Genomic DNA, 24926 nt, shown 5'->3' on the forward strand with positions numbered 1-24926 from the left:
TGGCTTAAGATACTAATTATTTGTGATCTCAACAAACATTTAAGAATCTATTAAGTTAAAATATTGTGCCATATGCTGACATACTGAAGCCATAAGATAAGGCAGAGGTGGCAGATTGTCCAGCCACCTCTGGGCATGTGCTGACCTCCAATCTTAGAGGGGACTTAAAATCAATTAACTTTGCAAGAGAAACTGAGCCTACCCCTTACTAACACTGTGCTCTTTCCCTTTTATAAACATTATAGAGGCCAGTTGCTTTCTACAAAAACACTCTTTCCCATATTAACTGGACAAATGTTCTCCCATCTTTTACCCCCTACTATGGTGATTTCTTCTCATCTTTCCAGTCTCTGTTCACATGTCTTCTCAGAATGCCCTACTCTGAACACCCTATAGAAAGCTCACTTTCAGAGCATTCAATTTGTGTCCTCCTTAGAACTTACAAAACGTGGCAATTATTTACTGGCTTATTGTTATATTATCCCTCTCTCTCCTACGACAGACTGTAAAGGAACAGGTCTTTGAGTCTGGGTCCAGACATTCTCCCAATTTTAGTCAAGTAACTTAACTCTTTTATTTTGCACAAAAAAAAAAAAAAATCAAGGACAGAATGAACACTTTTATCCTCATTTTCTGGGAATATCCAAAGTCTTGGTTCTCCATTTTCCTAACTGAAAGAAAAACCAAATTCTGCTAATGTCCCATTAATAAGTCTCAGTAAAGACCTATTGCAAAAGAAAAAGTGAGGAGGGTATAAAGAGGTGGTGACTAGATTGAGAGATTAAAAGAAGTGTGGAAATGAGACACTGACACAAAATGGGGGACATGAAAAGGGGTTTAGATGGAGTGCCATAAGCCCCAGAGAAAAAGCCTAGAGGAGAAATGTGAGACAAAAGAGGATCTGGAAGAGCCTGATGTGTGGGCCTAATTAGGGACAGTTTGTTCTTTGCCCTATTAGCATAGGAATCCCCATCAGATGTCCAGAACTTCTTGAAAGCCATCCAGTACAACCCACGAACTGTATTAACATGACTCAGAAACTGTGTGGAAAGAAAATGGACTACTCAGTAATTGTATTTTTCATGTACCTTGAACAAAAGCCCTTGCAAACATCTTTTTCATACCATCCAAGACGCGAGATGATCATCAAACAACAGAACCTGCCTCTCACTATATGAAACGCTTTTGCATTAATATATCACCTTTCATAAAAGAAAGGTAATTTCATCAATATTCTATCACTGATGAGTTTCACGAAAGTGTTATAAAAAATCTAGAGTCCAAGAGAGTTAATCATAACTAGCAAATGCCGCAAATACCACAACTGTGCTGTAAAATACTTTTATAATATAACTTCTATTTGGGGTAGAACTATTTCTTTACAAAATATGTAATGCCTAATTAGGTAAATCCTAGGATAATATTAAAAATCTCTTACATTCCCTAGGTATACAGTGATGAAGTACTAAGGTAGAAATAACCTAGATGTGTAACTACAGAAAGTTGCCCTAGACTTCAAATTATATTATGGATAGTCCTTACAATGATTATGCAAGTTAAAGATAATATGGTGTTACTATAATAAATTTAATTTTATTATTTTTTTATTTATTACTAAAAAAACATTTTAAGTATACCCATTTCTCCCACCCTCCTCCGATCACCTCTGGCAGCTATCAATCTGTTATCTATACCTATGAGCTTGGAGTTTGTTTTGGGGGGGAAGGGGGTATTTGGTTGTGGTTTTTTTAAGTTTCCACATATAATCATATGGTATTTGTCTTTCTCTGATTTATTTCACTTAACATAATATCCTTTAAGTCTATCCATGTTGTCACAAATGGCAAGATTTCATTTTTATGGCTAAGTAATATTCCATTATATATATATATCATATCTTCTTTATCCATTCATTCAGTCATGGACACTTAGGTTGTTTCCATAGCTCAGCTATTATAAATAATGCTGCGATAAATACGGGGTGCATGGATCTTTTTGAGTTTGTGTTTTCATTTTCCTCCAATAATCACCCAGAAGTGGATTATATGGCTATTCTATTTTTAATTTTTTGAGGAACATCCATTCTGTTTTCCATAGTGTTTGCACCAACTTACATTCCCAACAGTGCATGAGGGTTCCCTTTTCTCAACTTCCTCATCAATGTTTATTTTTTTAATCTTTTTGATAATAGCCATTCTAACGGTGTATAGTGATATCTCTGTGGTTTTGATTTGCATTTCCCTGATTAGTGATGTTGAGCATCTTTTCATGTACTTGTTGGTCATCTGTGTCTTCCTTGGAAAAATGTCTATTTATATATTCTGCCAATTTTTAATCAGATTGGTTTTTTCGCTATTGAGTTGTATGAGTTCTTTACATATTTTGCATATTAGCCCCTTATCAGATATATGATTTGCAAATATTTTCTCCCATTCAGTAGGTTGCCTCTTCATTTTGTTGATGGTTTCCTTTGCTGTACAGAAGCTTTTTAGTTTGAGGTAGTCCCCATTGTTTATTTTTGCTTTTGTTGTCAGGTTCAAAAATCACTGCCAAGACCTATGTCAGGGAGACTACTGCCCATGTTTTCTTCTAGGATCTTTATGGTTTCAGGTCTTGTGTTCAAGTCTTTAATCCATTGAGTTAATTTTTACATATTATGTGGCCCAGTTTAATCCATTTTGAGTTTTTATATATGATGTGGTCCAGTTTCATTCCTTTGCATGTGGCTGCCCAGTTTTCCCAATACTATTTATTGATGAGCCTGTCCTTTAAACATTGTATATTCTTGACTCCTTTGTCATAAATTAATTGACCACATATGCATGGGTTTATTTCTGGGCTATTTTGTTCTATTCATCTATGTGTCTGTTTTTAAGGCTAATACCATACTGTTTTAATTAATATAGCTTTGTAATACAGTTTGGAATCAGAGAGCATGATGCCTCCAGCTTTGTTCCTCTTTCTCAAGAGTGCTTTGGTTATTTGAGGTCTTTTGTGGTTCCACACAAATTTTAGAATTCTTTGTTCTATTTCAGTGAAAAATGCCATCAGAATTTTTCAGGGATTTCATTGAATCTATATATTATTTTGAGTAGTATGGACACTTTAACAATCAGTATTAATCCTTCCAACCAATGAGCATGGAATATTTTTCCATTTATTTGTCTTAAGTTCCTTCATTAATATTTCATAGATATCAACACTCAGGTCTTTCACCTGCTTGGCAAATTTTTAGGTACTTCATTCTTTTTGATCCAGTTGTAAATGGAATTGTTTTCTTAGTTTCTCTTTCTGATAATTTGTTATTAGTGTATAGAAATGCAACCAATTTTTGTGTATTGACTTTGTATTCTGCAACTTTATTGATTTATTAATTCTAACAGTTTTTTGACAGTCCTTAGGATTTTACATATATAATTATCATGTCATCTGCAGATAGTGCGTTTTACTTCTTCCTTTTCCTATTCTTGCCTAATTGCTGTGGCTAAGACTTCCAATACTAGGTTGAATAAAAGTGGTAAAAGTGGGTATTCCGGTCTTGTTCCTGATTTCAGAGAAAAAGCTTTCAGCTTTTCACCACTGTGTACGGTTAGCTGTGGGCTTGTCACATATGGCCTTTACTATGTTGAGGTACAGTCCTTCTATATCCACTTTGTTTTTATCATAAATGGATATTGAATTTGCTTTTAAAATTATATATTAGACTAATATTAAAATACATTTGTTTTCCCCAATCTTAACTGACTTTGGAAAAGGTAGTTATGAAAGAAACTTACCCAGAAAGGGAGAATTAATTAAGAGGATGGGTTTGACTTTTTCAGGGAATTAACAGCAGAGTGCAGCAGAGTGCAGGCTGCAAAATTTTGCAGAGGACAATGTATAGACAGACTATAATTAAGGTATCACTCTGTCATGCCTTGGTGAAAAAGAATCCTATATGGTTATGCTTTATGAAAAATGTGGCTAATTAGGAACCACTTCCTTGTAAATGTTAATCTTACATAGGTAATTATTATTTCATTAGAACTGCTCTGAGAGTAATTGCTTTTCTGGTTCATTTTTAAGTGCTTACTACACACGTCAGGCTCTGTGCAATGCATGCCCACATTATTTTGGGAGGTAGATTTTATTATTCCCATGTTTTGAAGGCAAATGAAACTGAGCAGTGAATTGCCATACCCACTACAAAGCAATAAAGCCAAGATGCATACTCAGGTGTAACTTCAACATCTATTCACCAATACAATCCTACTTCATGGTTTTGCTTACATATTACTCATGTACCCACTTAAAAATTGAGTGGTATATGTAATAACCAAATAGGATACAGAGTATCACATATTGGTAATAAATTTAGATGTAATAAAATGCTGCTTCTGGCATTTATTTTTGAAAATCGGTCGAACATGTCCATTTTCCTCTTCAGTAAAGACTCTGGAAACTGGTTGAAATAACTTTTTACAATAAAAAAGACTGTTGCCAAAGTGTACTTTGTGAGCTGCAAAAGAGTAGTAGAGTTCAGAGCATGGGCTCTGGAGCTGAGGATTCAATTTTGACTCTATGACTTCGGCTGTGTGCCCCTGACATTTTTTCACTTCTTTTTGGTTGTCTAAAACAGGATTCATTTGTAATAACTGTACTAATGCATCTGACACTTGTGAACATCAAATGAGTTTAATACACGTAAAGCCTTTGACACATAAACACTCAAAAAACTCTGGCTCATGTTGTCCAAATCCAAAGGCTTATTTCGCACTTTCATTCTTTCTTTTTTCAAATAGACTTTTTTTTTAAGACGAGTTTAAGAGGCACAGCAAAACTGAGAGAAAGGTACAGACTTCCCATATACCACCTGCTCTACACATGTGTAGCCTCCTCCATGATCATCACCCACCAGAATGGTACATTTATTACAAATGAAGAACCAACAATGACACATCATTATCACCCAAAGGCCATAACTCACATTAGGGTTCACTATTGGTGTTGTACATTTTGTAGGTTTTAAGAAATGTAGAAGCACTTGTATCTACCATTTTAATATCATAGAGCATTGTTTCACTGCCTTAAATATCCTCTGCTCCATGTATTCCTCTCCCCAGCCCCAAAACTTGGCCACTACTGATCTTTTTTACTATCTCCAGTTTTTCCCTTTCCAGAATGTTATATAGCTTGAATCATACAAAAGTACGTGACTTTTTCAGATTGACTTATTTTACTCAGTTATATGCATTTAAGCTTCCTTCATATCCTTTCATGGCTTGATAGTTCATTTCTTTTTAGCATTAGATAATATTCAATTGTATGGATGTACCATTTATCCCGTCACCTAATGAAGCACATCTTGGTGTCTTCCAAGTTTTGACAATTATGAATAAAACTGCAATAAATATCTGTGTGCAGGTTTTTATGTGGACATAACTTTCCAACTCATTGGGTAAATATCAAGGAGCAATTGTTGGATCATACAGTAAGAATGTTTAGTTCTGTAAGAAACTGCCAAACTCTCAATGTGACTGTAACCTTTTGCAGTCCCACTGGCAATTAATGACAGTTCCTGTTGCACATCCTCACAAGAATTTGGTGTTGTCTGTGGCTTTTATTTTAGTCATTCTGATAGGTGTATAATAGTATCTCATTATAGTTTTACACTCCTTTTGTGAAACCCAACGATTGTGACTGAAAAATTCTTTTACCCCAAAGAAGAGCATGGTTATGTGGACTACTGCTGGAAACTATGTACATTTGGCTTAAAATCTAAATATGTTTCTAAACCCGTTTCATTGTGTAGTTTTTTTTACCACCACCACCAAGTCTTTCAACAATACGTTGTAGTTAAAGGAAACCACAACTGCATAGAAAAATCAAAACATGCTTAAATAATGGCGGGGGGGAGATTACTGAGCATTATTAACCTCATTAGCTACTTAAGACCAATTCGGGAGTGCATAATCACATTCTCCATAGCCTTTTTTTGACCTTTACGACTGAGACGGACTACATTCCCCTCGTGACAACGTAGTGGGAGTCTACACATAGTTGTTGGAAGCAAGAACATTAGTCAAGTCTAACTTTGATAACTTCTGTCATCTCAGTACAGAAAGACTATAATAAATCTAGTTTTATAAAGAAGTAAAACGAGATCGGAATCATACAGTTGTAACAGGTTCGGACCACTCCACCATAAAGATTTTCAAACTCGAAACTCTTTAAAAACACAATCTCTGCCAGGGTCTCACGGAGCTTCTGAAAGACTGGTCTAGGGGATAGGCCCGACCATTGGTCCTTTCTAAAAGTTTCCCACGTAATTGAAGAGCAGCTGGCTTAGAAAAAATAGTGCTTTAAGACAGACTGGGCCTTAGGGCGCCTGGGTGGCTCAGTTGGTTAAGCGACTGTCTTCGCTCAGGTCATGATCCTGCAGTCCCGGGATCAAGTCCCGCGTCGGGCTCCCTGCTGGGCGGGGAGCCTGCTTCTCCCTCTGACCCTCTTCCCTCTCATGCTCTCTATCTCTCATTCTCTCTCTCAAATAAATAAATAAATAAAATCTTGAAAAAAAGAAAAAGAAAAAAGACGGACTGTGCACTAGAGTAGCATCTTGCTACGCTCACAGAGGACAACTTTTGACCAGAACTGGCATCACGGGTCCAAAGCGCCTATGGCAATGTAAACTGTGAGGGGCCAGACGTAATTCCCGGCTTTCTTTTGCATCTAGACAAGGCTCTCATTCCGTTCCACGCCTGGGTGTATCCGCTCTGGAGCCTGGCGAATTTCTGAAACTCGGCCAGCTGGGCGCAACTGCTCCCCGAGCCAGAAACACCACAGTTACGCCAAAGAAAGATGGGCCTCCTTTACAGCATCAGCAGCGGAATCGTCGGTACCGAGCTTTCCTAGTAGGTAGAGAGAAGAGAAGCGGATCACAAACAAACGCCACACGAAGACGGGTCCCCGAAGCTCCGTTAACCCGGGACTTTTTTTCAGCGCTCGGACTGGGCCGGAAGTGACGCGAGCAGTCAACACGCAGCGCAGTCCCAAGGGAGAGGAGAGCGGGAGGGGGAGCGAGCGGGGGCTAGGGGCGGGGCGCGGTCGTAGCTCCGTTTCCGGTGGCTCGTCGCGCTCGCTCACTCCAGCTGCAGCCACTCTTGCCCGTTGCTGCTTCCTCCATCCTGGTATTTTTTGGAGCCTCCATCCTGGTTCTTCCAAAGTGCCCGGACCCAAAACAGGAAGTAAGTGCGATGGAACCTTCAGGTCCCAACCGCCGCCAGGGCCGCTCCGCCCAGTGGAGCCTGTCCGGCCCCCTTGCTGCCAGCCTGTTCCCGCCGACCGGCGCAGGCTGTGGGCAACTGGGCACCGCGGGCGGGGTCGGAGCTGGGCCTTCATGATGCTGAAGCTGCCGTCCCCGCACGCTCAGGCCAGGGCCTCCCTCTCAGGGCCCGACCCGCGGCGGTGGCTCGGGCTACAGAGTGGCGTAGAGAGCGGCCGCCGAGGCGCAGCAGCGATCCGGCGGGGGCGGAAAATGGCGGCTGCTTCGGAGGAGCTAAATGGCGCCGGGACCCCTGGGGGTGGGGTGGGCCGGGAGCTTCGGTAGAGAATTGGACCCGAGAATGCGGAGAGTAATGAAGCCTTAGTTGCTTTCTCGTGGTGTTCCTTTTTTGTTTGTTTGTTTGTTTGCTTTTTGTTACCTTTTCGGTTTTATGTAGTCCAGTGAAGGAGAGGTGGGCTTGAGAGAGTTGGGCGGGTCTCGTTTCCCCCCCTCCCCTTTTTTTTCCTTTTACCTTGTTTGCGTCTTAGACTCTTCCATCTTTTGGGGTTCGTTCTAGCTCTGCTATTCATGGCCCATGCAGAGGCAATCGAGGTTGCTGGCCGTAGTTATCTCTGTCAGCCTCTCTTAAAAAGGACTAGCACTGACTGCGGGGAGAGTGTCCTAGTCGAGCAGAGAACCGTAAAAGGCGTCTGCAAAGTAGTAATTGTCATATTTTGCTGAGTTCTGAGGAAGTTTTTAAATTTTTTAATCTTGTCCTTTAAAATGGTCTTTGTTTTGACCCAGTCTCTGGCGTAGATTTGAGAGTGGGGTGGCCAAGTGCCGTTCTATGCAGTTGAATGATACAGCATCTGTTTTTATAATAAAAATACTCGGTGAAGGTAAGGAGAGGGTGATAATTATATGAAATGTAAGTCAGGACTCTCTCTCCCTTTCCGTGTTTGAATCTGGAAATTCAAATTCGGTGTGTGGTTGCTTTTCTTGTAACTTGATTCATCGTCGTGTACCTCCTGACAGTAGGCGAGGCTGCTTGTTGGGACATCCGACAAAATTCAGTCTGTAGGGTCTTACAAATGCAATGTTTTAAGCATAGAATAATACCATTTCGAATTTTTTTATCTTTTACTAATTATATCTTTATTTTTAATTCGTGCAAGGCGATTAACCATTTATAGCTTTTAAGCTCCAGTCCAAGTAAGAAAATACTCTTCCATTGTGTTGAAAGTTTTACAAACGGGAAATCGTTTTTTCGTTTTCAGTTAAAGGTTTTCATGTTTTTCCGTTAAGATTCTTTCTTTGAGCCGGCTTTCAAGTTGCTTCTAATAATCTTTTTAGTATTACTGTTTTGTTTCTTAGTAATTTGAGTAATTACCACCACTTTAACATTTAAAGATTGTGTGGCGATAAATACCAAAAACAGCGTTTTACTATGGTGGCGTAGTGATAAGAGCACATTAATTAGGTTAAGATTCAGAAATTTAATTAAGATTTCGGAAAAAATTAAAATGCAGTTCCTTAACCTTGTAAAAAAATTGTCAGGCTGTTTGAGAAAAATTTGGTGTGAGAATTTTTCGTTCACCAGGGACAATAAGTAGCTTGAATTTGTCTGGAAAAATTTACAGTTATGAAAAAGATGTTTCATGTTTATCTCATTATTATTACTTCCACAAACTTATGTGCCACCAAGAAGCTAGTTTTTTGTTTTGTTTTGTTTTTACTATTTTAGTTAATAGGCTCACCCCAAAATAGGCTTTTTGGGACTGATCTAGAATCTGCATTTTCTGCGTGAATCTCTTTATTTGATTGCAGTTGAGCTAGATGGTGGAGCCAAAATGCTATTGCCCTGTTTTCATCTGTAGTTAATCAGTAAGTACTGGGCATTGCATACTTGCTTAGAACTTCAAGTTCGTAGTTTAAGCAGTTAGACGAATAAATATATGCTGTATAAGTATTTTCCACAGAACGTTCAGGTCTTAAGAAATATTTTGAGGGGAAGCAATCACAACGTTTTGGAGTTAGGATTTGATCTTTGAAAGCAGAGTATGGCTGGGAAATGGTTACTAATAGAAAATTATATCAAAAGAAGGCAGATGTCTTCTTGAATCTTTAAGTCCCCCCCCCTTTTTTAAGGGTTGGTTGGTTGGTTTCTTTGTTTTCAGACAGAGCAAGTTTATGTGATTTCACCCCAAGGCAATGGGAGAGAGAAGCCTTATTTGTAAGGTTAGATATTGCTAGTTAGTATTGAAATACAAACAACAAAAGCTTTTCCTTTTATTCATTTATCTCTCTAACATCTACAGACGCTAGTTTTTATTAATGTAATAAAGTTGTGTGTTCTGACAATAACTTCACGTGAATTATAAACAGTTGCTTTTGTCGTGCTCCATTAAGTACATTGGCTTAAAGTTAACACCTGTGAGGATGAATACGCTAATGTGAAACACTAGCATCCCTAGGGATTTACAACCTGGCACATAGATGTTAAAAATTTAGGAGGGTTGGGAAGTGTTTTTTAAAGTATTGAGCTCCTAGATCATATTGAACACACATTTATAACCGTTCCAGGGACAGCAAAACTTTAGAACAACAATGAAGTTGAAGAGTTGTCTTTTTTTTTTTTTGTCTTAGAGGCTACTTATTTAAGATGGGATGCTTTGCTTCTCAAAATGGAGTTTTATTTTTAAATAGTCAATCTTTTACTACCCTAATCTCTAACACTTTTTTTCCATATAAAAGGTTTGCTTAGGGATTGGTGTACCTCTAAGTGCTTTGCAATTTCAATTCCAAAGCTCTTTTTATTCTCAAGTGATGGGAAATGACCTGAGAAAGTTATGAACCTATTGCTGTGTTAAATGATAGATTTATTAAACGTGGCATTTGTTTGCTTTCATATCATTCCCTCCCCCCACCTTTTTTTCCCTTTTGTGAAGAGAATTCTTGTAATAGAAATCACAACTAGGTTTTGATTTTGATTTGATTCCGTAAAGATAACTAGAAGAAGGAACCTGTTTATCATGTCTGCTGCTTCAAGTTTGTGGAAAGATACCCCATTCCAGGACAGAATTCCCAAAAGAAGTTGTCAGGAAAAAGCACACTAGAGATCCCTTTATGAACAGTTTTTATTTTATTTTTTTTTTAAATAAAACTTGTCAGGCCATTCTTCCAAGCCCTGGGTTGTCAACACTAATCATTATTTACCGTCACATACTATGTAGCAAAAGAAATGCTTATTATGTTTATTTACTGCCTATGTGTATGTTAGTCTCTGTCAAGAAAGTGTGCTTTAAAAATAAACTTCAGTGTAAATCAGAGGACTCTGGTGATAATTTGATGTATTTCCATTTAAAGAGCTTCTAATGGTGCCTTGCATAAAGTGCTCGGTTTTGAATGGATAAAATTTTTAAATGTAGCCAAATATACATTATAAATTCTTAAATCATGCACTGGGTGAAAAATGGTCTCTTTTTAATCAGCAATACGGTTTTATTGTCAAACCAGGTATGAAATGCACCTTGAAATGAACCATACTGCCAACTAATTCTCTTTGATAATAACATTGTTTTTCAGTAGTTGGTTAATTGGGGGTGCTTGGGTGGCTCAGTCAGTTAAGGGTCTGCCTTCTGCTCAGGTCATGATCCCAGGTCCTGTGGATTGGGCCCTGCATAGGGCTCCCTGCTCAATGAGTCTGCTTCTGCCTCTCCCCCAGCTTGTGCGTGCGCGCTCTCTCTCTGGCTCAGTCTCTTCTTTCAAATAAATAAAATTTAAGAAAAAAGTAGTTGGTAGTTGAAATCAACATCTTAAGCAACTAAAGCCTTTTATAATAAACTCCACAAACAATTTTTTTGACTCAGTGTGTAGTCATATTTTGCCACCTTAAAACTAAGCTATTAGGATCATTAGTTACCTTAGTATGCTTTTACCTACCTTTAGTATGCTTTATGTTCATTTATAGCTTTGCTTCTCAAACTTTTCCACAAAGTCTATAGAAGAGCAAATCCCCAGGGGCCTGGAATCACTGTACAAAGCATTCAACCTCAGTGTGAAGTGTCCCTATTCCTCTTTTGAATAAAACCAGTATTCGCAGCTTTCTATTCTGCCAGCGATCTGTGTACCCATGTTCAGGATATAGGCACTTGTTACTTATTCTCTTCCACTAAGACGTTCTAATTAGCAAAGAGTTGTATTCTTTTAAAATATCTTAAAACATATCTTTAAATTTTTTATTACATATTACTGAGGAAATCCACTTAAAAGCATTTCCTAAGGCATTAGTTAATATGCATTGATAGGTATGGTGGTGGTCATCATGGGGTCTTCGTAATAGCACAACCTCAAACAAAAATGTTCATTTACAGGACAGTGGTTAGATAAATTTAGATACCATGTACCCATTAAAAATGCTTTGGAAGAATAAGTTGAAGTATTGGAAAATAGTCCTAATAAGTGCAGAAAAACAAAGTTCTAAAAGATGGAACAGTATGTTTGGAAGATCATCACAAAATGTTACAGAGGAATATATGAATAACTTTTCTTACATTGGTTTAAGAAAAGACATCTAAAAATTAAATGTGGCCTTACTGACTTTTTAGTTGAATTACCCCAGAAACCTTGCATCTCAGTGTTTTTCAGTCAACTCATCCAATAAAATTCTAGGGTTACACGTTCTGTAGCTTGCTTGATTTCCCCGTATAAAAGTATCTTATAATACTGAATGCTTAGTCTTACCACATCTTTCAGTGTAGAATCCCGACTCCAAACTTGTAGGGTCAGCAACTTTTAGCTCCTGTGCTTTTCATGATCTCCGCTAAAATATACCCTCCCACACTTGGGACTGTTCAGAAACAGACAAATTTATCTACAAAACTAGATTCCAAACTAGGAAGAAAAGCCAGTTTTGGTTGTAGTTTTGGGAACATGCTTGACACTTCACTTGGAAAATTAGGACCATTAAAGGCCTACCTTAGAGATACTGCAAGTTCATTCCCAGACACTGCAATAAAGCAAAGATTGCAATAAAACAAGTCAAATGAATTTTTTTGGTTCTCAGGGTGTATACAAGTTATATTTATACTTTAGTTCATTTAAAAGCATGCAAGAGCATGTCAGAACCAATGTGCGTAAGTTAATTAAGAAATAACTTAAAAGATATTATCTGACCTTTCACCTAGTCTTAAGCACTGATCGCAGATCACCACAACCAATATACAGTTGTTGGGTGCTTACGGGAGGTGGCCCCCTGGGCAGTTGAAAATCCCTGTATAGCTTTTGACTCCCCAAAAACTAATAGCTTACTACTGACCAGAAGCCTTACCAATAACAGTCAAGTAACATATATTTTGTATCTTACACCTATCATATATTCTTACAATAAACTAGAGAAAAAAAAATGTGAGAAAATACATTTACAGTACTGTATTGTAAAAAATCCACATATAAGTGGACACAGGCAGTTCAAACCTGTGTTGTTCAAGGGTCAACTATAATAATGAAAAAGTTGAAAATAGTTTGAGAATTACCAAAATGTGACACAAACACAAAGTGAGCAAATGCTATTGGCAGTACCAATAGACTTGCTTAACGCAGGGTTGCCATAAACCTTCACTATATTAAAAAACTTAGTGTCTGTGAAGTGTAATAAAATGAGTTATGCCTGTATGTAGATTTAGTTGATGGAACTACCAGTCTAAGATAATCCATTGAATAAGAACTTCACATCAATACTGGAATGAAGTAGGATGAAGGATTCACTTCTTTAATTAAATTCTGTATTAAGTACCAGATCCAGAGTTGTTCTTTTGTCCTACGTTAAATAGGGTTTTCATTCATTGGGAGTTCTAAGTGAAGACAAATATATTTCTCATTTAAGTGTGGATGTATTTCATTATAAATCTTTTAGGTCACATTTCATGTGTTCTTTTCTTGATTTTATTAGTATACTGTTGCTGTTCAAGATAGCAACCAAGTGATGGATGGAAACGTGCTAAAAAGCCATTTCACCAGTTAAAATGGCTGTTAAAATTTTTTTCCTCTTGTTTCTAGTTAGTATAAAGATAGTACATACGGTATAACCCTTTACAGAGAATAAAGGGAAGACCTCAGTAGGCTGATGACAGTACAAAAGAAGACTAAAAAGTTGATGTATCTTTCTGATACATTTCCCTGATAAACCAAATAAGGAACAGGTCCAGAAGTTAAGCATAGTTTTGTGTTTAATGAATTAGAATGGAAGGCAATAAAATACCCAGCTTTGTACCTTACTATCACACGTTTATTCACCAACATTCCTTAGGCACTCTCATAGTCCTATCAATACAGATGTGCTTTTCTAAATAACAGCTCTCTAGACATTACTGTAGCTAGTACTGTCACTTGCCCTGAAAACCAAACCTCATAAAAGACCTGTTGTTTGTCTTGTCTCCCTACTTTCAATTCTCTACGTATTCCAATAGGGCTGCTGTCCCCAGTGTACCTCAGGTACTTTTAAGGCCACCAGTGTTCTCCATATTGACAGATCAAATAGTCACCTCTCCATCATCTTACTTCTCTGTTAACACGGTTGACTACTTAATGCTCCTTGAAAAACACTCTTTGTGTCTCTTGATTAACACCTTAGTTTTCCTTCTGCATCACTAGCTGGAAATTTTCAGTCTCCTTTGCTTGTTTCTGCATAGCTTGATTTCCGCTGTTTGAGTCTGCTCTAGATTGATTTCCAGCTGTTTGAGTCTGCTCTAGATTGATTTCCAGCTGTTTGAGTCTGCTCTAGATTGATTTCCAGCTGTTCAAGTCTGCTGTAGAACTGGAATCTAGGCTGTCTTATCTAACCTCTCTGGTTGATACTATGTTTAAAAATTATTTGCGAGGGCTCCTGGGTGGTGCAGTGGGTTAAGCTCATGACTCTTGGTTTCAGCTCAGGGTTATGAGATTGAGCCCCATTCGGGCTCTGCGCTCAGGTCAGAGTCTGCTTGAGACTTTCTCTCTGTTTCCCTCTTCCTTTACCCTGCCCCCCCCAAAGTAAATAAATAAATCTTTAAAAAATGTGGGTGCATGCCATTTGTTTGTCTTGATATGTCTAGTCCTTGTTGAATTCCAGCTTCCAGCTGTCAGTGTGATCTCTTCGTTTGAATGCCTTACAACGTTAATCGTTCATTCTAATAGTAATAAAAAGACATAATATATATCTGAGTGCCCCCAGACTCAATCAGCTGTTCAAGCCAAAAGCCCACGAATCAGCTTGAGCTAGCTCTCCTTCCCTTCGTGTCCTTCTCTTCATTCAGATCCTGTCCACACTGCTCCAAAATATACCCTCTGTTGGCTGCCGTCAGCAGTCCAAACGAGAATCCTCTCGGACAGCAGCTTGTCTTCATGACTTACTTATCCATTCTTCATACTGCAGTCTAAGTGATCTTTTAAAAATGTAAATTATATTCCCCAACTGAAAACCATCCAAGGAATGGTAAGGCCTTGTGAGATCTACCCCTGTCTTCATCTCCAACCTTCCATTCAGCTACTCTCCTTTATGGAAAGCCTCTGCCATACTGGCTGCTGTATTGTTCTTTTGGTTTTGGGTGGTTCTCTTCCTGCAGCAGGCCACAGCAGGTCCCACTTTAGGGACTTCGCTATTATTAATCAGTTCGGTAGCTTGCAGTCACATGCTTGCAGTAGTGTCTCCTCATCTTGCTGAAGCACTGGAAAGTAGCCGTTGAGGTACTGTTCAGTGTTGGTAGTATGATACTATTTCTGTAAAAAGAGTATGTGTAGCAAGAAGAGCTGTATTGACTTACATATGTATAAAATAGCTGGAAGGAAGTCTGAGAAATTGCTAACAGTTTACCTATAGAGGGAGGGGGACCGGGTGACTAGGGACCTGGAGCAGGAAGCAGACTTCACTGTATAACCACCTTTATCTTTTGAATTTTGAACTATGTAAATGTGTTACCTATTAAAAATAAATTTAAAATAAAACCAGATTAGTTTCTTAAATATTAATAAATACACTGACCTCCTAGCTCTAACTACAGTGGGGAAGACCTCAGGAAAGTGAGTCGAGAGCATATCTAAAGAGACAGTTAAAAAGGGGGGGGGCACCACATCCCCAGTGCCTAGAGAGTGCCTAATATATAGTCGGTAAGTGATAAATATTTGTTCATTGAACAGATATGCTTGTTAATTTGCCAAGCACCTTAGAACTGCTTACTAATCTCAAACATGAGTTGCCGAATTTTTAAAAATGAACCTAGATTTCTGATTTAAAGCTAGTACACTGCATAGGATTACCAGTAACCAATACAGGTTTTCAAGGATTAAATACTTTATTTCAGCTAGCTATTTTGGACTCCTTTTTTCTGGTATTGTTATCTCACCATATCTCCATATTGTCTTAAATCTACCTTTATTTTTTCTTAGTTTTAGATTAATTTGGGTCCTGATGAAATTGATTAAAACGCTAAACCAGTGACTACTTTGCACCTATCAAATGAGCTCGCTCTTATGCTGTTTTTTTGTTTTATGCTTTCTTTCTTAGAAAAGAAAGGTTGCCAAGAACCTCACTGGTTTGGATATAAATTCAAACAATCTTCCTGGAAAACCGATTGCAGTATTAATGCAGGCAGGCCAGGCCTGAGGACTCAGAGGGGTCCCACAGGACCAGCCAAGGGGGTTCTAGGCTTCCCACAGGATGGAAATAAAACTCAAGGCAGCAAGAAGTGAGAGCGGAGTTGAATGAATATATAGAAGGGAGCAGACACTGACAGATGGTCTGGGAGACTCAAAGGAAAACGGGCATGAGTCTCATCTTTGCTGGTCTGGAGTTATTACTAAGGACAGTGGTCTGGTGTACATGTCCTCTCAGGCATCCAGGAACTGGTCAAACAAGGACTAGTGCTCAGATGTCCTCCTCAAGTCACTTAATGGCCCTGGAGCCTGGGGTCTTGGCATCTGGGTGTTCAGAGTCTGTGGTCTTGGAAAACATTCACGAGGACCTCATCTGGCCACTCCTTAGATGTTATCAGTTGTGCTGGAAGTCTTCAAAGAAATCATTAACTCCTTGACCTTTACAAGGAGGACATACATTAAGGCATGTATAATGTGGGGGTGCAGGTCCTAACAAAATTAGAAGCAGGAAAAGGAACAAAGAAAAAAGAACAGCTTTTTTTTTTTTTTCCATGAGGTCCCTTACAGTTTCCCTGTCTCAGTGTGACTTAAGAGTTCTCAATTTTGGGACGCCTGGGTGGCTTAGTTAAGTGTCTGCCTTCGGCTCAGGTCATGATCCCAGGGTCCTGGGATCGAGCCCTGCATCAGGCTTCCTGTTCAGTGGGGAGTCTGCTTCTCCCCTCTGCCTCTCACCCTGCTCTTATGCTCTCGCTTGTGCACTCTCTCTCTCTCAAATAAAATCTTTTAAAAAAAAAGTTCTAAATTTTGTCATATTCTTTTATGTAATAATTTCCATTAGTTAATACTGTTTAAGGAAATAGAGTGTATAAATGTTTCAGTATGTTTTAAGGAAATGAAAAATTAGGAACAACACAAATGTCCAGTGATGGGGCAGTTATTAAATAATGTCATGTTTTTTATGTGGTGTAAGTTTTACGTGATACCGAAAACTTCAGTTAGATAACCTAGCTTGGTTTCATCATACTTTTTAATATGAATAAACTCTAAAAAGCAGGATATAAATTTGCTTATACACTGCAGTGTATACACATTTACAAACACACACACACACCAGAGAGTGAACTCTGCTTTTGGTAAGTTTATGGATGAGTTTTTTTAACATTGAATTTCTCCATCTTCTGCATCTTCTAACCAGCCTTTTGAGAAAATTTAATGGATTAGAAATAAGAACAACATGAAATCTAATAGCTGACTGGAGGTTTCTCTAGCAGAATCTGTACCTTTTCACTGCAGACTTACTTATGTATAGCAGTTCTCAAAATATAACCATCCTGGAGAAAGGAGTTCTAATTAGAACACTGCTAAAATGGAAATTTCAGCTGTTAGCTTTTGCTGAAATACCCCTTAAATCTCAAATCGTGCTGAACTTCTTGATTCTTTGGATGACCCTTTGGGATTATAGGGAGTTTATTGAAAGAAACCTTTAAAAAACACTTCTGATTTTGTAAGTTTCACATTGGATTCAGGAGCTTGCTTACAATTTATCTTTTCTTTGTTTAGGGTTTCTTTTTTTCCCACAGATCCGGAGGCAGGATTGTTCACAGATATGATATAGTTTCTAATGCTTTAAGATGAAATACAGTATAATGTATAAGGAGGTGTTAGTAAATTACCTAAAGAAAAAAATATAGTTACTGGTAGTATTTGTGGTACTCTACACCCTGGATTAGGTTGCATGTACTCTTGTCTGCAGTTCATAGAGCCAGTAGCATAGTTGAACCTCTTTTTTTTTTTCTGAGAATATTTGCCTGTTGAGGGACAACTTGGGTTGAGAATCTGCCTATAAACTAACTTAATAGGTACAAGATCTCATTTCTGCCTTTCATTGGGGAATACTTTCAAAGGCTGATTTGATTTCTAAAAGGTCTATTTAGAAAAGAATTCTGGTTTTTGTCTTTTTCTAGTTGAGACATCACAGGCTTGAGGCTAGAGTGTCATGAACATACCAATAGAATATGATTGTTCTTATTTAAGCCTTATTGTGTAATGCTGTTACTTTTTCAGAGTGTTGCAGAGGTAGGAATATGGGAGAGAAGCAATCTGGATAACATGAAAGTGATGCTGGTGTCTAAGGGAAGGCGACTTGATTCTGTGGGAAGGGCTATACCTGATCCATCTATTTTCTAGGTAAGCCTGCATTTGTTCCGAGGACTTCACCTGTGTTTTGTGAATTTTGGTGATAACTAGATCATGATTTCTATTTATCTTTAATTTGGGGAATTTCATCTTTATTATTGTAAAATGACCATTGTCCATTAAAACAGTAATTTGTATAGTAAAACCTGAGTGAATCATTGGATCTTCACCATGTGAATGTCAATAGTTTTAAGTTTTTCTGCCAAGGGAAAACGCACTTGAATAAATGGTAAATACGTGAACAGACTAATATGCTGTGGATAGGAGCCAAATAAATATTGAGTGATTAGTATACATACATTAAGGCTTATGGACTCTATTATTTAGTTGGTAAAAAGTGTGTGGACAAGACCGAAATTGAGTATTGAGGGAAAAACTTAGTTGAACATTATAAGGTGCACCCCAAAGACTTCAACCAGGCTCTTGATTTTAATTCAATACATTTCCTCCTGTCAACCATGAGGTATTGTATTGTGACACTCTGATCATTCGATTTGTCTGAACAAGAGGAAAATAATATATGTGTGAAATAGCAGGTAAAGGCACTTTATTTATTTATTTATTTTAAGTTTTATTTATTTATTTGAGAGAGAGAGAGCATGAGACGGGGGAGGGTCAGAGGGAGAAAGCAGACTCCCTGCTGAGCAGGGAGCCCGATGCGGGACTCAATCCTGGGACTCAAGGATCATGACCTGAGCCGAAGGCAGTCGCTTAACCAACTGAGCCACCCAGGCGCTCCGTAAAGGCACTTTAAACAAAATCAATTCTCTATTCCAAAAGAAGGCCTACCTCCATATCCATTTAAAAAAGCAGTTTGGTCAGTGATGGATGTATGCGCTTATTTAATATCATGGAAAAAACGTCATGAGGATAATTCTGTAGTGTTCTTAGTTTTCAGATAATAATAGAGCTTAAATACTTGTAAAAAGTGTTTTGGAGAAATAATTATTAGATTTATCGTAGATTTCTAAGTTACAAGGTTTACTGAATCTTCTGAATCTGAAGTTAAACATCTATTTGAATATATCACAGAATTGCCAATAAATAGTGGTGAGAGTTTTGCTAATAAGACATATTTTATGGATAAGACAACTTGGAACCGTCATTTTCATTGGATGTGGTAAAACCAAGTCTATTTAAAAAATAAATGCCATAGGCTTTTAATTAGAGAAGTCAGATTCTTGCAGATTATTACATCTCATTCTAAATAATGGGTATAACCTTTTGAAAGACAATTTTTGAAGTCTGAACTGTCCTTGCAGTTGAGCTGGTATAAATTGTGGGTTTTTTTGTGGGGAGGAGGGGGAAGTTGGAGGCTACTTTATGTTCATATTTGGAAATCATGTTTTAAATCTGAAATCTGTTCTACAGATTTGAGTATGAGCACAGTTGAAGAGGATTCTGACACAGTAACAGTAGAAACTGTGAATTCTGTGACTTTGACTCAGGACACAGACGGGAACCTCATTCTTCATTGCCCTCAGAATGGTAGGAGAACTTGCTGACATAGAAATGTGGATCTTTTTGAATTTTTGGATTTCATGTCACCTTTGATCCCTTTCACCCAGATAGACAGTTGAGGCTAGGACAGTAGAAAAGGGGGTTATCTCTTTGGATCATGAATTAACCTTAATTTATGTTTTTATTTTTTTTAACATACCTTTGTATTTTTAAAATTTACCATAAATTTGAACTTTGAATCTCGTAGCTACAATCTGTTGCGCCTACAAAGATGATTATTTAACTGTAATATACTTCCCCTTTGATATCATTTGGTGCCTGCAGTGTATGTAGTACATTAGAAAATACAGAAGTAGTCCTGCCAATTTTTTTGCTAGTCTGTTAGAGGATTTTCCATGAATCTTTGAATAAGATTTACTGTGATTATCTGTAATCAATTAAGATTCCATAGCCTCGAGGCTTGTGATTTTGTTGTCACTTCTCTACCTATTCCTTATTTGTATTTACTTTTTATTTTGCTCTAAGTTTATCTTTGCTCAACCTAGGTTTTATCTTCTTTTCTCTCATTCAATACTTAATTTCTGGTTATTTTATTCAAACTTAGGATTTTAACTACCACCTACCTATTAAAATGATTCAAACTTCTTTTTTCTGAATTCTTTGTGTTTCTCATAGACACCTTAAATTTCACATGTTCCAAACTGAATTCTTTTACAAAATTCCCAGACCCAGTTCTCTTTCTCAATTTCATTACTTAGTAACCCAGATCATAAATGTGGGTAGGAATAAACCCTTCTCTCATCTCCTATGTTCATTCCATCATGAAAAGTTGTTGATGGTATTTTGTTTCTTGAGTCCATTGCTTCCTTTGTCTCAAGTCCCACTTTCTTAATTCAGAGTCTCATTTCTCACCTGGGAGGCCCTAGTAGCCTTTTAATGCTTCTCCCAGCCTGAATTCATCTTTCAAACTGCTGATGACCTTGCTCATGATACTCAGTAGTGTAGGAAGATTGGTTTGTTTGTTCTGTTAAGTGTCCTGTGGTTTGTACAGTACAGAGATGGGTATCTTCTGCACTTTCCTTCCAGCCTCGCTTCCTGCCACATTGCATATATCTGTGTCCCAGCGAGTCACAGCTGGCTTTTTTTCCTTCCATACCTTAAGCTTTTCATACCTCACTGTCACTGCAAATAATTATTCCTAGTGCCAGGAATGATCATTACCCCTGGCATCTGTTCATTCAAGTTCTTTACAATTTAAGACACCTTCTCCAGGAAACCTTCCTTCACCCAGAGTCTAAATTAGATGCCTCTCCCCTCATTCCACCTGCATAGCTCTTAAAACACTATTTTGAAATGGGTACTTTAGTCATCTCCACTACCCTGTGAGTTCCTGGACAGGGAAGAGTATCTGTCATTGTTCTGTTCCCAGCACTCAGAACATAGTGGGCATTCAGTAAATATTTGTGAGTGATTTAAATAACCAGCCCTTGTCTTAATATGTGAAATATTTGGAAAGACAGGTAGTTAGTAGCACAGAAGTGTGATGTTTAAAAAGTGGCTCCTCTCATAGTTGTTGTCAGAAGCAGAGGAGCTGAGGTTCTGCACGGGGGACAGAGAAGGCGGTGCTGTTTGGGGTCCTCCTTGCACAATTGGGTTAACTAAGCAAATTGATAAGAAGATTGTCTTACAGTTACTTGTTGGAAGATTGTGGGTTTTCCTCACTGGTTTGAAGATTTTGAGATTTTTGTTTTGTTTTGTTTCATTAGAAGCTGATGAAATAGACTCAGAAGATAGTACTGAACCTCCACATAAAAGGCTTTGTCTGTCTTCTGAGGATGATCAGAGTATCGATGGTTCTACTCCTTGCATATCAGTTGTTGCACTGCCACGTAAGTCACTATGTGTTCAGAACAGAGGTCCCTTTTGAAATCACAGTGTAGCTTGGGAGACGTGGAATTGGCATTCCAAGGTTGACTTAGACCCATTATTTTTCTCTTCTTTGAGTCAAAAGAACTCTCAACTAATACTTAATGAGTGGGCGTGGCTCTGAATGCTTCTACATATATTGCCTGTTTTGATCTTCTCAGCCTTTTTTTTTTTAATTGTTGTCATCCTCCCCGCCCCAAACTTTTTTAGATGTTTTCTCCTGATCGTGCGCTCCCCCATGAAATGGTAATACCACAGATTTACTGTTTTTTTTTTTCTAATGTCCTGTATGTGTATATTGTCTTATTAATAAGGAGAATGCTTTCTTTCACCCACACCTCACCCAGAAGCATGTGTACCCTCATTGAGAAGGCATGCTGTAGAGTAGGTATTATGATCCCTGTTTCTAATGAGGAAACTTAAGGCACAGAGAGGTATGAGAATTTGTCTAAGGTCATACCCAGGCATTCTGGTTCTTAAGAACTTTAATTTTGCTCTCGGCATCAAGCAAAATCACATCTTCATCCAGTTGGAAAAAATGAAGATTAGGTTTTCATCATGGCAAACCTTATCTTCACAAGTAGATGTGCACTTTTTTTGTAGAGTTTATTGCTTATTCAATTGAATAGAAAAGAAACCATAAAATACCCGTTTACTGTGAGACTTTATTCAAACACATTGTTAATGTTAATATTACTGATAATGCTTCCAGTGGCATATATAAACATAACCTATTCCTGGTTAAATGAGCTTTTCCTTCTAGTGGTGGTTGGTAAGATTTTTAAACTCCTAATTTGACCATCATAGCTGTGATCCACTCTTAAAACTCGATTCACCTGTCTGTACAGATACAATCCTATATGGGCATTTACTAAGCTAGAATTTTTTATCTTATTTTTTTTAATTTTTTATTTATTTAATTGACAGAGAGAGAGACACACACACAGCGAGAGCAGGAACACAAGCAGTGGGAGCAGGAGAGGGGGAAGCAGGCCTCCTGCCGAGCAGGGAGCCCAAGTGGGGCTCGATCCCGGGATCATGACCTGAGCCAAAGGCAGACGCTTAACGACTGAGCCACCCAGGCGCCCCTAAGCTAGAATTTTTTAAAACTCAGATATAATTAACCTGTAACATTATATTAGTCTCAGGTGCACAACATAATAATTTGGTGTACGTATATGTTGTGAAATGAACATAACAATTCTAGTTAATATCTAGTCACCACACATAGTTACAGCTTTTTCTCTTGTGATGAGAACTTCCAAGATCTACTCTCTTAATAATTTCCAAATATACCATAGAGTATTATTATCTATAGTCACCACATCCCCAGGACAGAAATATTTATTTTACTAAGTCAGGGATTAGAAAGGGATTATTTTCACATAAATTATGACTGGTTAATTCATTTGGTTAAAGTTGACTACATTGGTCACAGTCACAGGTTCAAACTACAGTTGATATTTTGTTCTATTTTATGGTGTTAGACTGAATCCTTCACACACTCACTCACTTAACTGGGTAGGATAATTTGGATGTGCTGACCTAGAAGCACCTGAGCTGCTTGATGTGGGGTCATAGCATCATCACGTTTGGAGGACATTCTGGAGCCTAACATTTACAGTAAGACTAAATTTATGAAACATGGGCTTGAAGTATTGTTCTCTAAATTGGTAAAAAAAAAAAAAATAGTATGATGATAAAATCAACTTAGGAAGACTTCTCCATTAAAAAAAAGTCACATAAAAACATGAAGTCCTGTGTCTGTCACCATCATCGGGAACTGACTGAATGGGCAGGTCATTGTTTGTTGGACTTCAGGGAAGTAAATATTATTAGTTCTTAAAGATTTAACTTCAAATTTAATTTTAATATTCAAGTTTTCATTACATGCTTTATAAAACTGATAAAAATTTATCTGTCTGATCCTTAAAAATCCTCTTAAGTCTCATGTTAATCATTCTAGATCACTTACCACTTCTTACTGCGATTATCTACCACCACATTTACTCCATTCCCTATTCACAGGACTCTTGGTGATTATTCATTTAGATGACTGGCGCAATATCTTAGCCTCTTCTACTTTTATTCTCCATACTACCTTGTTTATTACTTCCACTGCCTCCTTTGCTGTCACCTATTAACTGGAGTCCATTTGTGATCTACTTCCAGCACTACGTCCTATGTTTCCAGGTTACTTCCTCTAATACTCTTGAATGTTTGCAGTCCTTTACCCACTAGGACCCACTGATCTTACCACTTTTGCATTATTATTTTCCGTTTGTATCTTTTGTTTCCTCCGTACCCACTTTGTTTTGTGGTTAATCATTATAATCACTCTTGCATTTACCCTCAGATCCTTTTTTCCTTCCTCTCACTTCATTGTCCTTTAGTGAAACCACAACCATTTAACAGTGGTTAAATCTGTCTGGCTATTTATGTCTATACTGGTACAGCTAATTGAAAAACAGCACAAGCAAGCTAAGTGATCTTACTTTAAATTCATGATGATTAACTTGAAGTGGGCTCATACTGTTGACTGCCAGTCGCACCACACTTACCAAATGGATATTTTTTCTCCTGCTCAGAGATGACTGTTTCATACATGCCTGAAACCTCTAGTATTTTCTCCACCTTTGTTACTCTCAGCGGATAACCTTGTTTCTACTTACTGAGAAAACTGAAGTAGTCCGAACAAGTTTCTGCAAGTTTCCTCTACTACAAGTACACACCCACATGTCGCCGTGTCCATACATTCTGTCTTTTTTCTAGCAATGGCCAGCCCTTCGCTTTACTGCCTACTCAGGAACAGTCACAGCATTTCTTTCCCTTCTTCTCTGAATCATCAGTTTTTTGTTCTCTACTGGATCATTCCCATCAGCATTGCAAACATACTATAATGTCTTCTTTAAAATAAAATGTCCCTGGGACGCCTGGGTGCCTCAGTCGGTTATGCATCTGCCTTCAGCTCAGGTCATGATCCCGGGGTCCTGGGATCGAGTCCCACGTTCGCCTCCCTGCTCAGCGGGGAGCCTCCTGCTCCCCCTGCTTGTGCACTCTCTCTCTCTCTGACAAATAAGATCTTAAAATAAAAAGTCCCGTTAGCCCACTTTGGGCTCCCATCTAACTTCTTTCCTTTCCTTTAGAACAGAATACTTAAAAAAAAAAAGAATTGATAGGCCTACCTCTATTTCTTCCTCCATTCTTCCTAAACCCACTCAAGTCAGGGTTTCACCTCTTATCACTTCACCAAAACTGTTCTTCCCAGATCTCCAGAGACTATCTTGTTGCTAAGTCTAGTGGTGATTTTTGTTTCATTCTTCTTCTTTACTTAGTCTAGCCACAATTTTTGACAATATTTGTCACTCTGTCTTCTCTAGAACATTTTGTCATTTGGTCTCCAGGGAACACATTCCTCTAATTTTTTTTTTTTTCCTACCTTACTGTCTGCGCCTTCTGAGTCTCTTAGGCTAAC

At 38.0% G+C, this 24926-nt stretch overlaps 1 protein-coding gene across 2 annotated transcripts in view; it reads left to right on the plus strand.

Annotated features, from left to right (window-relative positions):
* The first annotated feature begins 7088 nt into the window (after window positions 1–7088).
* The window catches only part of DMTF1 (cyclin D binding myb like transcription factor 1), a 42186-nt gene continuing 24348 nt past the window's right edge, over window positions 7089–24926 (plus strand). The window contains exons 1-4 of one of the 2 annotated variants that reach the window (XM_025872802.2): window positions 7089–7223; window positions 17933–18055; window positions 19436–19552; window positions 21292–21414. In XM_025872802.2, coding sequence (XP_025728587.1) covers window positions 19444–19552; window positions 21292–21414 — 232 coding nt within the window. In that variant the 5' untranslated portion in view covers window positions 7089–7223; window positions 17933–18055; window positions 19436–19443. The remainder of the gene's footprint in view (window positions 7224–17932; window positions 18056–19435; window positions 19553–21291; window positions 21415–24926) is intronic. The other variant, XM_025872803.2, reaches the window with a different exon arrangement.

The sequence above is a fragment of the Callorhinus ursinus genome, unplaced genomic scaffold, assembly GCF_003265705.2.
Source record: "Callorhinus ursinus isolate GAN/ISIS: 27379988/994484 unplaced genomic scaffold, GSC_fseal_2.0 scaffold12, whole genome shotgun sequence".
Lineage (NCBI taxonomy): Eukaryota > Metazoa > Chordata > Mammalia > Carnivora > Otariidae > Callorhinus > Callorhinus ursinus.